The 17,302-nt window shown below is 35.9% G+C and overlaps 1 protein-coding gene across 3 annotated transcripts in view; it reads left to right on the forward strand.

Moving 5' to 3' along the window:
• Positions 1-17,302, forward strand: part of LSAMP (limbic system associated membrane protein) — a 624,303-nt gene that overhangs the window by 339,383 nt on the left and 267,618 nt on the right. For all 3 annotated transcript variants that reach the window (XM_032299314.1, XM_032299315.1, XM_032299316.1), the window contains exon 2: positions 9,758-9,990. In XM_032299314.1, coding sequence (XP_032155205.1) covers positions 9,758-9,990 — 233 coding nt within the window. The remainder of the gene's footprint in view (positions 1-9,757; positions 9,991-17,302) is intronic.

A 17,302-nucleotide genomic window follows, 5' to 3' on the forward strand; every position in this document is an offset into this window, starting at 1 on the left:
GTAGAGCCATTTTCTAATGGTAGCCCTGATAGACAGTCTCATTATTTACTTATGTATTTATATATTTATTATGTGTTAACTTCGTTATAGCATACATGCTATATCTATTAATTATCATGTCTTAGAGGGCATAATTTGATCTGAGTTATATCTAAATGCATGTAATATAATGAGTCATATTATAATATGGTTCTGACCCAATGATAACATTTACATAATGGTATATATGACAAGACTATAAAGTAAGCAGCTGGGTTTTCAAGTGAGCCTTGTGGAAAACAGTCTCCTGACTTAACAGCCATGCCTCATACATCAGAATGCTCATGCTAACTGCATTGTGGTTTATTGCAAGTGCTTTTATTTCTCCTTACTGCTGGAATGAGATAAAGAATAAACCTATATGGAAAAGACCACTTTTTTTTGTTCTAGAACTTAGCATGCTTTGGTATTTACTTTGTAATGATGCAGAGGTAACACAATTTTCTTCAAATAGCTGAGGAATTGTTTTTAATTGCATAGTGAGTGAGGTTTTTAACTACAAATCTGAGCCAGAATTCCAAGATGAATTTTACTCTTTCAAAGGTACAATCAAAGGCAGTTTTTTCTGTTTCTAAATGAGAGGGATTTTTCACAGAGAACAAAGACTCATAGGGAAAATCAAAACAAAAGCAAGATTTAAAGTTGTTTCTCATCCTCTCTCATATAGGGAGGAAAGAGGAGAATTTGTAGTTCAAAAGAGAGGAAAAAGTTATAGATTCTTGCTACTTTAGTGAGCATATAATTGCCACTCACTCACTCACTGAGGAGGCAGAATAGGCCTTGTTCTTTCACCTGAGAGTCCTCAAAGCATAGGGTATTCTTCATCCAATTCAGGAGGAACCCCAATTCAGCCAGCAGATCTCAGGGGATTACAAAGCACAGCATGGGCCTCTATTTCAGCTATCCTGGAGAAACAGCCATGTATGAGTTCTGCCTTTTATGGAACTAAGTGGATCTGGTTGAAAGAGATGAGATTATTAAGGCCTGAGCTGCCTATGCACAGGTATCCCAAAAATCTTTTCAAAGTGTTCCAGAAATGGCATTAGAGCCTCATTTTATACCACTGCACGATAACCATGCTGCATCATCCTGCTTTTGATTTAAATTATGTGGGTGATAAGAGACTGATTCCTTACCAGAGGGGACCAAGGGGCTATCAGATACAAAAGAGCCCAGATACAAAAGAGAAACATCCTTTTAGGTGTTTCCCTGAAAATGCTTATTAATAAGCAAGGATTGGATTGAGCCACAATATCTGGGAGTTGCTACATTTAGCCCAAAAATGGGGTTTCTACAGAATGAATGATCAAGATTTGGATTTTGGAAGAATATGGAAACAACAATCTATCAGGATCTTTCAGAGCTCACTGTGTACTCTAAATATATCCTATTTAATAATCACAACTATCTGAGGAAGTAGCTATACTCCTGTGTTGCAGAAGAAAAACCCTGAAGCTTTTTGAAAATATTGGACACATTAGGTCCAGGCACGGCTCTATGTGTTTTCTAAAAACCCTTTCAAACATTAGTAGTGCCAAACAAGGTAGATATTATTATCATCTTTGTTTTATAGCTTAGGAAACATAGCCACAGAGAGGATAAACAAATGTCCCAAAACCACAGAGCAAGTATGTGATAAAGCTAGAATTTAGAGCAGAAAATTGGCTTTGCAGGCTGAACCCATCACCACCCCACCACGCTGCCTTTCTTTGCTAAGTAACTTGCTTAAAGCTACTAAACTACTGAGCCCATAATTTTTCCACTTCACCACTGACAAAATAAGGAAGAATTTTGAGTTGTGGTCTGATTAAGAAGAGAATGAATTATTTTCTGACATGATTCAAACTCTTGGAAAGATCCTAGAAGAACTATTTCCAACTACTTATAAATGGACGGATTCTAACTCCAGCTGTGAGTGGGATAGAAATCAGTTCTCTCCTGGTCTCAGTCTCAATATTTATCTCTTTTTAGAATTTATGTCTTCTATTTTCCCATTTGCTTCTTCTATGTCAATGTAGACATGGCACAGTTGATGTGACAACAATAGGAATGTAGATGCTCCTAGAAGAGACAGTTTGTTGAGACACACTCAAGGCTTAGTTGGGTGGTCCTGTTCCTTTTCCATCCACCCTTCTCTTAACCTCTACCATCTGCATGGATATGAATCTATGCTTCCTCAAAAAGATGATTCTGAAATTTAGTCATGCATGTATCATATAAAACAATGCACATATGACTGGACAAGGCGTTCCTTAGTGATAATAAGAGACAAAAAGCATGTCTGTGGAGGCCTTTTAATTGCTCCAGGCATGGCACAGCCTATCTGGGTTTTGCCATTTCCCATGCTGAACTTTTTGCACTTTCAGATGATCATTGTAATAAGTGGTAGCCCAATCACAGAAAGGGTGCTTTCCCAGTAAAGCACATGTGAATAACTAATAAAAGTTGAGAATTTAGAGAAACACATGATTGATCTGAGAGCCTGGGTAATAATATATATATTTAGTGGGTGTCATCACACTCCAAAATATAAAGAAATTCATTTTTTAATGTGACTCAAAGAAATCAATGTTTTTCCTTTAGTTACCTCTCTTATATGACTGTTTTCTTTTTATATACTGTCCTTTACAATGAGAGACCAGGAACATAAGCATATATATGGCTTTGTGTTTTATGAAATGATTCTATGTACCTCGCCTCATTTGATTTAAAGAGCTATCCTGAGAATAGTTCTAAGAGGTTGAAGAGGTATTGTTAGCCCCATTTTACTTACGAAAAAACTAAGATACACAAAAGTTAAATTACTTATCTGTGTTCCAATAGTAAATAGGCTGCAAGGCTGGAACTAAAATCAGCCTCTTCAGGGGCTAAACTGTTTTTTACACTAGCATGCCATCAGCAATATACAGATTTTGGAATAATTGTGGCCAGTAATTTACATGAATCTAGTTCCTGTGGGTTTACCACCTCTGTGTTCTACTACCTTGGTGTTCGTAGTCTCCCCTGAACATCCATTACTACTTCTGTGTGTGCATGTACACATGTACCTGCAGCCATTTGCACAAGAATATCCACAAAGAAGCAAGAGTGAGGGTAGACAATCTGATCATGTAGATGCGATGCTGTCACAGTGTTAACTGGTCTACAATTCGGTGTCAATCTAGAGAAGTCAACCATTACCAAACTAAGATTAGGGTCTGGGTCAAAGGGATGAAGATGAGGCAAACAGACATGCACAAGAGCAAGAGAATGATTCCAAGAGAGCAGACAGGGATCCAATCAGACGTCAAGTGTGAAAAGAACTAAAGCTGGGAGCAAGGAAGCTAAGGAGCTGAAGCTTTTAGTTGCAGCAAAGGCTAACAGGGCTCATGACTGTTAGCAGTGAATTCCCACAGTTCTTTTTTTATTTCTAATTGAGTCTAATCTTAGAAAATGCTAATGAAGCAAAGATGATCCAAAATGATTGATGACTTAAAATTCCTTAAATTTGGCTTTTAACTAACTTGGTATTTATTTTTTTTGATGTGTTTGCATAGTTGTTGGAATTCATTATACTTAAAATAATGTTATAAAACCAGACTAAGGACTTCTGACTCAGGAGAATCTGGGATATTTTCATACTTTATTCCATTCTCTGCTTAGAATTTTTCTGATTCCACATTTTAATGCTGGGAATATATAGCATCACTTCCCAGACCAATTATCTTTCCTTCTAGAGTGAAATGATTCTATGATAGTTTTGCTGATTCACTAAGGGTTTTATTTGTAGGATTGAAGTTACAAAGCAAATAGCATCAAAATAACATTCTTGAAGACATCCTTCCCATCCACATCTTGAGTCTTTCCACATCTTACAAAAGAGGGAGATTCACAAATGTGAAAAATAATAAAGGTCAATGAAAACATTTTCAGATGAACAAAGGTTAATTTTTTTTAAAAATCCATGTTTCTCCAACTGATTCTCCTTTACTTATGCTGGGTATTATAAAACAATTATATCATTTTATAATTATGAAACTAAAATGAAACAACAATAGGGGCATGATTAACTACTAACTTATGGACATTAACTATTAACTTATAACCAGAGCCTCACAAGGCCTCATTGTGCCTTTGTCATGAACTTTGCTGGTGACAATTAAAGACGAGGAGAACAGACATGCACAAGAGCAAGAGAATGATGCCAAGAGAGCAGACAGGGATCCAACCAGAGGTCAAGTGTGAAAAGAACTGAAGTTGGGAGCAAGGAAGCTAAGGAGCTGAAGCTTTTAGTTGCAGCAAAGGCTAACAGCGTAAATTCGGAAGCATAACCCTATGAAAAAACACTACTGCACTTTAGATATTTGCTCTATGCTTCTGGATATGTAAAGCAAGAGACAGAGGTCTATATCTGGGTATTTCAACCTCGATCCTGTCAACATTTTTGATAAGATACATCTTTGTGATGGAGGCTGTCCAAGGCCTTACAGGATGCTTAGCAACACCCCTGGCCTCTACCTACTAGAAACCAGTAGCAACACCTCCTCCCTAGTTCTAACAACCAAAAAACGTTTCCAGATATTGCCAATATCATCTAGGGGCACAAATTGCCTTCACTTTGGAACTTCTTATCTGACTGTTCTTTCTGAAGAAGCAAATAGATTTCTCTCACCCATCCAGTCACTCTGCTCCCAGACTCTGCAATGTAAAAATATGAGTATACTTAATTGGTGAGAGATTACATAAAATATATTTATTTGTTATCAGTAAATAAATACCAGATTATACCCTTGAGAAACGAAGGAAATTTATGTAGGCTAAGTCTGGATAAATTTGAATACTAAGTTGGTATTTTTTTAGCAGCCACTTACGGTTGTTAAATATGAAATGTGTCAGCAACTGGACAGGTTTAATATCTGGTAGATATGCATCAATTACATCATGGATATCTTGTCAGTAAATACACTATTAAGTAATCTAATGGTACAAACTGAATTTAGCATTTCTTTTCTACCTCCAATTATATTCATTATTTTAGAAGCATAACCCCCATCCTTGTGGAACGTTACTAGAATTGTCAATGTACCTGTTTGTATAAGTCTGCATAATAGACTCGGTGTAAAGTGTTTGAAGAAATTCAATGCTTAAGATTTATATGGCTGCATTGATTTTTTGTGACTGTTTTATGGAATCAAATATACTGAACAGGGAAGATAAAAATTTGTGTGCTTGCCTTTTCTATTTTTTCTAAAGATGATTTTTTAAAAATCATAGGTTTATAGTTGAGGTAGGTAATCCATCTGATTCGAGGTTCATGGTTAACATGAGCAACCTACTAAGCACTTATTTAGTAAGTTATATTTATTTTTCACAGTTTTTCACATGCAATATAGATCATTTAGTTCCTAGAGATAATCTTTCTTCATAGTGGACACAGGAACACACTTTTTCTCTCCTTTACATTCATTTTAATACCACACTCAATAATTCTCTTTGAATTTCCCTTTATATCTAATAACTTTAATTATTTCTTAAGAAATGTTAAAAGAGTTATCCATCTTTACTGTACCTATTAGACAATTAATGAATATTTTATAGTTGACCAAATGTAATTTGGTAAATTAAATTCAGTTCGTTTATTCAACATTTCAGCATGTATCTACTACGCACATGGTATATTTAGGTTGCTAGGCTCATTGAGAGCTCCAGAGGTGAATCACAAGAAGGTCACTGTCTCAATAAGTTTATGAGAAAAGGTGAGTGCAAATAACTCTAAGCAATGTGAAGTATGATAAGGTCATAAAAAGGAAGTTTTAAGAAGGTTACACTAATGAGAGAAGATTTTCTGGAGAGGTGGCACTTTGTAGCATATGTCCATGTCCTCAGCTGCCATCCATAAAACCCACCCAAAGTGGAAGGATGTTCTCTGATCCTTTCCTCGTGGCACTAACATCCACTGTCATTAGGATCCAATTCATTCTAAACCTGGGAATTATTTGCAATGTCATGTGTTCCTCAAGACAACAGTCTATTAAAACAACAAATAACACTAACAGGTTTTTGAAATCCATCTCTTCACATTTTTCTTGCTTTAGCACAGGTTGATTTTGGAGATAAAATCATTAGGTATAAAGTTTAGAACTAAATTGTGGCAACATTCTAGGTAAGTGATAATTCATTATTATCACATTATAATGGCATGGCCCGAGAATTCTCATTTACTCCACAGGCCTGCCTAATGAACATTTGAGCCAACATAATCAGAGATGCAAGCCCATGGTGCTTATTGGTGAGTCAGTGAATTTTGGGAACCGGGGTCTATATTTATATCAGCATTTCTTATTTCACTATAGCCGGGTGGTCTGTCAGTACACTGTATGACTGGTTATTCTCTCTTAATAAAATAGATAGAGCTCCACAAATTAAAATGACTGATTTTGGTTTACTATCTTTCCTTTTCTTTCTTTCTATTTTTGTTTTTTATTTTTTTAGAAGCAAGGTCTCACTCTGTTGCCGACGCTGGAGTGCAGTGATGTGATCATAGCTCACTCCTTGAACCCCTGAGTTCAAGTGATCCTCCTGCCTCCAGTCTCCCAAAGAGCTGGGATTACAGGCATGAGCCACCATGCCTGGTCCTACCATCTTTGTTATGTGTACTTTTTTAATGATTAAAACTAGTTGCCACCTTAAATTAACATTTTAAAATAAAGAAAATATTTAGTTCTGAAATTGCATTATTCCTTTACCCACTTTTTATTAAGAAAGTTTTAGTCACATTGTAGAAGGATTATTTTCTAGTTTATAGAGCTAATATATTTATTTTGCAACTATTGAGTACATAAAAAGGAACCCCAAAAGATCTGGAAAAGTGGTTTCCATTTTAAAAATACTATACTGTATTGTGTTCTGGTGCTTGAAGTTGGGTTAACCATCTGAGTTAGTAAAAAGTATATATGTATTTTAATATACTATATACTTGTTTGTCAGTAAAAGATGAATTTTAAAAATAAATATGGATAAAACCCAAAGTAAAAAATAAGGTGCCATGTAAACTGTCGTAACAAAATTTACAGATAATACATTGTTTTATAGATGAACTTTTATGCCTCTGTCAATTTTGCTGAAATAGTCAAATACTTCTTTATAAGAAAGATCTGAACACCCTCAAAGAATAATATGGAATAGTGATCTGTATGATTTTAACTTTTCCATGAATGAAAATTGCTAAAATGACAAAGGACCATAAAGTCCCAACTTAGAAACTTTACCTTATGTTGTTAAGGAAATCTGTCCAATTTATTTGTGGATTCTATAGGACTTGGGATGGGGACGTGAAATATAGGTTATCAAATGTCCTGTATCTGCATGTGTGACCCAGTTAGTTCACAAGACAGGTATTTATTAAGTACCTGTTTTATCCCAGATTAGTTATTGGTGGTATCCAAATGAACAAGGTAAAAAATTGCTGTTTTTATTTGATTCACAGGCCATATTTATGTAAACCATATTATATAGTATTTTTTTTATTTCAAAGTGGAGAGATTGGAGCCATATTTGGGGCTAAGAGGCATTCACAATACATCTATAATGTAGCAAATCTGGCCATTCTTGTGTTAAGCTGTGCAGATGAGAAACATGCACAGGGAAAACTGATAGAAGATTCAAAACACATTTACATGGGTAAATTTCTATTCTTCTTGTTAGAATAAACATGGTAAATCTACATTTAGCAATTTCATTAATGGCCTTGAGTAAGACAGCAAACAGCCTATTAATTAATTCATCAATGACTTTAAATTCAGAGGTGCTGCAAACATCACCATGGACAGAGAAATGATGCCACAAGAGAGGAGAAAAGAAAAAGGAAAACTGAGTCTGGAATGAAGCAGAAAGCATTCATGAAGTTAGCTTGGTGCTCATGATAAAAGGCCTCCAAATTATTAAACACATAATTTACACTCAATAATATCTGCATGGCAGAGAAGCACATACTGGGAAATGGAGATATCAAATGATACCTAAATCTAGTTATGTTTATGAAAACAAATAGGTAAAGAAATAAAGTAAGACCTGTGTATCTTGGCACCCAACTTATTAAGTCAAATTCTTACTCAAGGGTCAGGCATCGTGGTTCATGACTATAATCCCAGTGCTTAAGGAGGCCAAGTTGAGAAGATCACTTGAGCGTAGCCTGGTGAACACAGCAAGACCCCATCTCTAAAAAAATTGTTTTCAAATTAGCTAGTCCTGGTGGCATACACCTATAATCCTAGCTACTTAGGAGGCTGAAGCATGAGGATTGCTTGAGCCCAGTAGTTCAAGGCTGCAGTAAGCTATGATCAGGCCACTGTACTCCAGCCTTGGTGACTGAACAAGAACCTGTATCAAAAAAAAAAAAAAAATTATCCCTCTAAAAGAAATATACAATTCACTTAAAATTAATAAGGAGGTCTTTGTATTATACCATAGATGAGGTATTTAAAAATACTTAGCTTTCCTTTTTCATGTAAGACACACAGTTGGCCTCTGCATTCCTATATGGACAGCCTATGGGTTATGCATCAATTTTCTGTCTATGTTTAGTTGTTTTGACCTGAGAGAAAAGCTGGATTTTACTTGGTTTAGAAAATACAGGGGAACGGGGTGTCTTAATTGTCCTGCTGTGGTGTTCATGGATCTTTCTGTTCATTCCCTTCTGCCCCAGAGTGTGAGCAGCTGGCTTTCCAGCTGTGAACAGGATTTGGGACATCTCCCTGTGGGGTAGACATAAATCTTGCCACAGGGATGCAGACAGAAGGTTTTTTGTTTTTGTTTTCTGCTAGATTATTCCATTGCAAGACTCTTGCTGGAACTGAAGGAGAAAACCATACTCACCAAAAAGTATTTACCCCTCTTTCACTAATGCATGTTCTTTGCCTCTTTATTTCAAATTTCAGAAAGAGACCCTTTTACGTTTAAGCAGTAATTCAAATAAGCATTATTTCTTTACCTTTTTTAATCTATTGGTCTGTGAACTACAAAATTAGTTTCTTCGTCTTTGTTAAGATTGCGTGCATTCAGTGTGACAAGAAATGCTGGTAGCAACCTAACTTGCCACCAAACAAGCTTATGCCTTCAGCAGCTGTAACCAAACTTATGCTACATGATGTTTGCTTTGATTTCCTTGTCATAACACCTATCCCCTTATGCCTGAATCTGCTCACACAATTTTCACTCCTAGAAGTGAGCATTCCAAACTTGTAGGGATTAGAAGTAAACTCAGAAATCTAGTCTAATTCCTATAACGATGGAGTATAACTAATCTATCATTACAGAATTACTATAGGAAATACTTTATAAAGAGTAAACACAGCTCAAGATAGAGTAAAAGTGCCACGATATCCATTGTATAATTCTCAAAATTACATAAACAGATGGAGTTCTGTGTGAATGGCCTTTTCCTAAACAAGAAGATGATAATCCAGTGGGAAGTCAATACTAATTCAACTTTGCCTTCATTACTCATACTCTCATTGTTTATTGCTGAACTGAGTCCAATATGATGACATCCATCCACTGGATGGTAATTAGATCTTAAAAGAAATAGTGAAAATTCTAAGGACTCCAAGAAATGGCATGGCAATAATTCATTCTACGTATAATTATTTTTCTTGTTTGGACTTGTTGAGTCTGCTTGCCTAGAGAAGAAATGCAGAAATAGTTGTTGTTAAGCACTAATATTGTTACTCTGCTCTGTCAGGTGTGTTGTAGAAGACAAGAACTCAAAGGTGGCCTGGTTGAACCGTTCTGGCATCATTTTTGCTGGACATGACAAGTGGTCTCTGGACCCACGGGTTGAGCTGGAGAAACGCCATTCTCTGGAATACAGCCTCCGAATCCAGAAGGTGGATGTCTATGATGAGGGTTCCTACACTTGCTCAGTTCAGACACAGCATGAGCCCAAGACCTCCCAAGTTTACTTGATCGTACAAGGTAAGGAAAGTGTGGGAAACAAGAGCAGTAAGAAAGAGGTGGGATTTGCAGAGTAATAATGTACAAAGTATTTGTAGAGGCCTTTATGAAAAGAAATATTTTCAAAGATACTATTGCTCTTAAGCATCAATTTTCTGTCTAGAAAGAGTCTTAAAATGAGAGGACCAAAAATAATATAGAGGAGATACTCCTGTTACTGTGAGCCAGTGCCATTGGAGAAAATGTTTTCACCAAGCACTGAGTGTGAAAACATACAGCAAAAGCCACAGCTGATGGAACAAGGTAAATCAGGGATACCAGAACACATAGGATGCTTAGAGCCATATGAAGTATACTTTTCCACTCAATTAAGTACCAGATGCTTTGCTGAGTTGAAGAAAGTTTGGGTTTATCCGTCCTCACCCTGAAGATCATCACTAATTATCTTTCTTTTATGATAGCAAAATTCTTCTGGAAAAATAAAATTTTCCAGAGGACTTTTAAATTTTTTCAGCAGTCCAGGTTTCTGTGTGGTTTGTATCTCTACTAATGACAAGTTACTGGTGATCAAATCCAGTGACAACGATCTGCAAAGTCATTGGGGACAATTTGCTTCTAGATCGGGGTTTCCAAGGGCATATCTGAGTCATAGTTTTATGGCATAAAAATCCTAAATGGCATTCACATGCCCCCAAACTATTGCTCTGTTGGATTTCTTCCCTTATAATTGCAGAATGAGAACAAAGCTGATCAGCTGCACAATTTTATTGCAAGTGAAGTCCAACCACCAGCAGTTTCAATGTATCTATCAGGAAAGATCTAAGCACTAACAAGCATTAGGGCTGTGTTCATGTATTCTTGATTTATAATTTTATGTAAATTTAATGCAAATTAGGCATGGCCCTAGGGCTCCTGTCAAGGTTCCAATGCAGTCAGTGGTGTGGCAAAGTTTGACTGTAGCTTCTATTAATATGTTATGGAATTGATTATTGCAACATTTAAATTATTGCTTTCCCAACTCCTCTGATTAATAGATTGAAACTGGAATAAAATACATCAGAGACTGCCTGGTGCAAGGGTGTTTTAGTCATGTGACCTCTATTTTGGTCCATTTGCAATGGCCGACAGCTTCATTTTATTGCTTGTGAAAAGCATGTCTAGTAGCTTGCAAAGTTCCAATCACAGTCAAAGCATAAGATGTTTTTCTTTTAGCTTAGTAGAGAGGACTTAAGCTCCATTACAAGAGTGACACCAGGGTATGGATCTTAGGCAACCTATTTAAATTTGTAAACGTAACCAGAAATACATTAATATGTCAAAGGTTAATTTACCAACTCCCTCAAAACAAATACAAGCACACATTTATTCACACACACACATATACACACACACATCAAAACAAAATAAAAAATTCTACTAAATTCAATGGCAGAAGGGGAGATAACTAGTTTACTTAGGACCCCTTAGAACAGATTTTACCTACTGATCAGTTATTGAGATTATCTCATGATTTTTCTTCTTTGATTTTTGAGGTAAGATTGTTTATTCATATATTTCTTTATAATGGATTATGCCTGAAAAAAATTGCTTGATTATGATATTTCTATACAATTTTAGCTTTATGACCTTTGATGTCACTAAAAAGCCACTAGAGACTGTAACTAGTAATTGTGTATTGTCCCATTCTGAATAAATTTGACAATCTGAGCATTATATCCCTTGGTTTCTAGATGAACAAACAGAAGTTTATTAAATTTAGATTTCTTGCTCAAGGTCACAAGACAGTGCAGAGAATAGTTGAGTGCCAAGCAGATCTAGAAACCTAAAGCACTTTTCACTGGAATGGAGATTTTTGGGTTTTTGTTTTTATGCCATTACTTTAAAGATTAATTTAAGGATTTATAATTAAGAATTTATATTTAAGTCTGAGCTCTTAGCACCAAATGTCCCATGTTCCTCTTCTTTTTCTTATTTACTTTGGATTCTTAAGCTACAAACATGACCATCTCTCAAGGGTTAGAACTAAAACTATGTTAGATACTGCATGTACCTTCCTGACATGGCAGTGCAAGTGAAATTAAATGTAACTTAAGGGTTGGAGAAGAACCTACTAAGTGCCAAGTACTGTTTATCTACTGTTATCTACTGTCTCATTTAATTCTAGTAATATTATTTTTAAGTAGATATTTATCACTTTATTTTATGTATGTGCAAAAGCTTAAAGTTCAGAGATAGGAAGGAGCCTGCCCAAGGCTCTCTGATGGCTTAGGACAGGGTTTTAAACCCACATTTGTCTGATTAAAGGTATTATTGTATTTTGTTCCCAGCCACATTGTTTTGACAGAAAAAATCAGCAACAAAGCTTGTACTTACAAGGGGGATGAAGAAAGCATGGTCTCTTCCTTAAGCCTGAATCACCAAGGGAAGTTTTCGGACAGTTTCATACATGTTAGATAATTTGATCTCAAGCACCAGATGGCTGAATCACATCACCTTGGGGCATTCAGCCTTTTGACCATCAGAGGTTCCATCCATTCACACTGTTCCCATTAATTTCTACTCCATTCTTTAACTCCACATTGTTTCCATCACATCAAAGATATTACTAATAGGAATGACTGACATCTCCCTTTTCCCTAACCTCACGGCATCTTTCTTTAGATCTAAGATACTTTTGATTTTTTATGTGCTGCCTCGATCACCCTCCATGGTTTCTGAAAATACAGTTCAACTAATCATTATGTAAATGCTATATTCCTTTTCCTTACACAATAGTGAGGCCACCCTGAGCTCAAAGGTGCTACGAGATATCACTAAAGAATAGCAGTTTAGAAGGTGGGTTCTGCAGAGTTGCATTGCATGATTCAAATCTGTTTTCATTCTTGCTATTTAAATATACTGTGGGGGTAAACCACTTAATTTCTCTAAGGCTCAGTTTTGTCATAAGGAAAATGTACATAAAACTAACATTTTAAATCCTCCTAAATTTATTTTAGGGATTAAATTAGATGATCTGTTAAACTTCTAGTCCAGTGTCTGGAGATTGTATTTTCTTACCCAGTAGGTTAATGATGATGTTGATAACAACAGTGTTGATGATGATAACAATATAGTGTTGATGATACCATGATGTTGCTGGTGCTCCAGTGTTTCCATAAAGCTCACTCCCATCCTAAGGTGCTACCCAGAGTCTAACAGATGCCTTTACTCATTGCCTATAATTCTTGTAGTAGGCTCTTTCAGTTTTTATTTTGGGTCCCTCTAGCCTATATTTTCAGCTGTCCTTTTCCTTAGCATCCAGTTTTCAGCTTTACTTCCTTAGGATTCTAGAGAGCTTCCTTTTTAAATAGTTATTTTAGGTTTGGGGGTACACAGATAAACACGTCATGGGGGTTTGTTGTACATATTGTTACAACACCCAGGTATTAAGCTCAGTACCCGACAGTTATCTTTTTTTATCCTCTCTCTCCTCCCACCCTCCACCCTCAAATAGACCTCAGTGTCGGTTGCTTCCTTCTCTGTGTTCATAAGTTCTTATCTTTTAGCTCCCACTTATAAGTTAAAGCATATGGTTTTTGGTTTTTTGTTACTGCATTAGTTTGCTAAGGATGATAGCCTCTAGCTCCACCTGTGTATTTGAAAAAGACATGATCTTTTTTTTTTTTTTTTTATGGCTGCATAGTATTTCATGGTATATATATACCACACTTCCTTTATCCAGTCTGCCATTGATGGCACTTAGGTTGATTCCGTGTTGTTGCTATTGTGAACACTGCTGCAATGAACATTCACAGCATTCTACCATAGATAGCTTCTTAAACTAACATTTCTAGATATGATTCTTGCATAGCCTTCAGCAAGGCAACATGTTGGTTTACTATGCTTGGCAAAATGCAGATTCTGGAGAACCACATCCAGAACAATGGAATCAGAATTTCTAAAAATGGAACCTAAACTTCGAATCATTATGCTCTGCAGGTGATTCAGATGCACACATACAAAAATCAAGAACTACTATTCTAAGGATCTAAGCAATCAGTGAGAGGCATTTACTGCTGCCTGCCTGCTCATTTTCCTATATGACATTGAATCAAATTATATATAAAATTCTACAGAGCAGGTACCTAGAGCCTTATAATTGTAAAAAATCTAAAATATCTGTGGACTCATCAAAAACATAATCATATGTGCTTGAGCCCGGGGAATACTGGGTCCAAGAGCTATGGTATTTGTTTTAAATGTTACATTAAAAACTTCCATGTGTGTGTGAATACAAAGGAAATCCTGACATGACAACATTTTTAACTGTGAATCTTATTTTTAAATATCCCGTTCACCATACTTTACAACACATCTTTTATCATATTTTCAATTTATGTATTGCCTAATTGTTAAGTTGGTACCAATAATAGAGCGGTCATTTTTAGGCTGAATCTTTTGCTCCCATTTTTATACTATTCTAATTTGGTTAATGTTGCTTTTAAAATAGCCTAATCTGCAAATACTAATATTGGAGATGATTTTTTTAACATTTTGAAGTTTTAAAATGTATTTCTAAATAAAGACTTAAATTTCACTGTAGTATTAAATAGAATCCCATACATTTTTCTCCATACTGACTTGAATCACACATATGGCTTATGGGACTCTATCCATTAGTTGCCAGAAAATTTTTATTGCATAATTACTTTATTTAAAATAATATAATTGTGAAAAATATGAGAGTGGGACTCCTTACAAGACCAACATGTTTGGTGTGTGTTTTTTAAAATCTCCACATTTAAAAAGCCTCATTTCCTGTATCTCATTAATCCTAGAATTTCTATAATGACTTAAAATTGTAATGTCTCTAAGATGCCCTTTAAATTTAACAATTGAAACTTAAATATTAGGAAGCCCAACTCAATTTTTTTTTTTTTTTTTTGAGATGGAGTCTCTCTCTGTCGCCAGGCTGGAGTGCAGTGGTGCAATCCTGACTCACTGCAACCTCCTCCGCCTCCTGGGTTCAAGCAATTCTCCTGCGTCAGCCTCCGAGTAGCTGACTGCAGGCACACACCACCACGCTTGGCTAATTTTTGTATTTCACCAGGTTGGCCAGGATAATCTCGATATCTTGACCTTGTAATCTACCACCTCAGCCTCCCAAAGTGCTGGGATTACAGGTATGAGCCGCTGAGCCTGGCCCCCAGTTTACATTTTTAATGATTAGTCTAGAACTTATTGTTTCTGGGATTTAAATTTTTAGAAGCAAGTTTTACAATCCTGTTAACCACTCTGAATGCTGACTAAAATCTGTTACCCAGAACTCCAAGGAAGTATCTCGTTTTTCTCTCCAAATCTCTCTCCTTTCCTTGTTACTCTTTCTTCCTTCACTCTCACCCTTCTTCCTTCCCTTTCTTAATAAATATCATGTTGCATGGATTATCGTTTTCAACAATTATACATTGCCTATAAAATTTTATTCAAAATTCAGCCTAGAGCTCTTTTTAAATTTTAAGGCATTCTAATAAAATAAGAATTGGAAGTTTTAGATTTGTTCTTAGTGTTAATTTTGTTTATTAACAATCTTAGTGATAAACTGGAATTTTCTCATTTGAATTTGATATGCTGAAGCGTACCAAGTTTTCTACTCTACAGCTTAATTTTTCAGACAATAGCCTCTTGATTGACTGCTAATAGATTAGGTTCAGACTTGAAAAATTTCACTGTTCACATCAGCAACGAGACAGCTAATGAAAGGGAAGAACTGAAACTTTTTAGTTAAGATGGTTAGGAATATTACCCCATGAAGTTTTAACTTGATATTCTTCCCTGTAGAAAGGACTTCAAATTTTTTCTAAACCAATCCCAACCAAGCATAATTAATTACTATCTCCCAACCCTTTTTATATACCTGTAGTCCATCTTTTAGTTATTAAATTATATAAACCATATACATCCGCATACTTTCTAATCTAAACTGCTTTTGTCCTTCTTCGAAGGAAAGAAAATAAGGGAAAAGTGAAAAAGTTATCTTAGTACCAATAGTGGCACCAGAGTTGGCTCAGTATAAAAATCTAGACTTCATGAAAGAAAAGAAAGCTACTTGAAGATAGAGATTAATATTCACCTATATTCGAATCTTGAATCATTGAATCTATGAAGAATTTAATACCTTATGGGCAGAATTTTGAGGGTTATTAGGAAGATGTAGAGGTAGAGATTTCTTATTTTAACTGCCTCTGCTAAATATTGTAGCTACATCCAGTCTATGCCAAGTTATTTTTACTTGGATTTACATAATACCATATGTGGCTATTCACACATGATCTAGTTTTAATACAGATATCTTAAGTATTAAAATAAGGGGATCTACCCTTTCAAATATGTTTACATAGTACCATAAGCTACTATAAACTATCATTATCTGTAGCATTTATGTTTTCTACACATTACCTTTAAAATATTAAAGACAATTTTTTGATTTCATGCATTTAAAAAGTCAAGGAAGATGACATATATATATGTATGTATTTCTATTGTTTTCGGTAACAACTTTTTTTATGACAAAACTCCTCTGTATGACATGGGTTGTCTTTACAATGTTTCCAGTCCTAGGTCTGCCTGAGTGAAAAACAAATTAAGTAAGAAAAATACAATAAGGCTGCTTTCGTTCTTATTTCTTAAAAGGCTATCAGGCAGGCTAAAGTGTTGTGGAAGAGCAGCCCAATCTGTACTAAGGCCTGCAGAAGGAGGGATTCTGAGTGGGGAGGCATTTTTGAAAGGCCAGACCCACCCAAGAGAACAGCTGAAGAGAAAAACATTTGGGAATTTTGTGACCTTGGTTACATTGAAGAGAATTGAGCAAGTTGATAAATATTTTGAGGATAATGATAACCAGTTTCTTAAGTTGGAGAAGAGAGTGTAAATGTGGACAGAGAGAAAGCTAAAATGAACCTTGTGGTGTTGGATTGAAGCTGAAGTTATTAGTGATTACTCATAAGTTTTATTGGGGCAGGTGTGGGGAGGGGGATGAGAGGGAGGGAGGGAGGGAGGGAGGGAGAAGAGATATATGTGTATATTTCCTAGCCCTGCCCACTAAGAGGCCTTGGAGCAGGGATACCCCAGTAGCAATTCATATACCTAAAGTTAGCATCCTCATGTTGGTTTTAAAATATCACTATCCACTAAAAGGAAGGGTTACTTGGAGAAACAGCTGGTACCAGGACTGGGGCAAGGAAGGGACAATATGACTTGGAGCATCTTTTGGGCCAGAATGTACTCAAAAAATGACAAGTCATGCCAAAAGTACACGGAAGCCAGCTTGAGAGGGACTTTCACCAGCCAAGAATGG

Source organism: Sapajus apella, unplaced genomic scaffold (genome assembly GCF_009761245.1).
Source record: "Sapajus apella isolate SASKATOON/1434 unplaced genomic scaffold, GSC_monkey_1.0 scaffold40, whole genome shotgun sequence".
In the NCBI taxonomy this organism is placed as follows: Eukaryota; Metazoa; Chordata; class Mammalia; order Primates; family Cebidae; genus Sapajus; species Sapajus apella.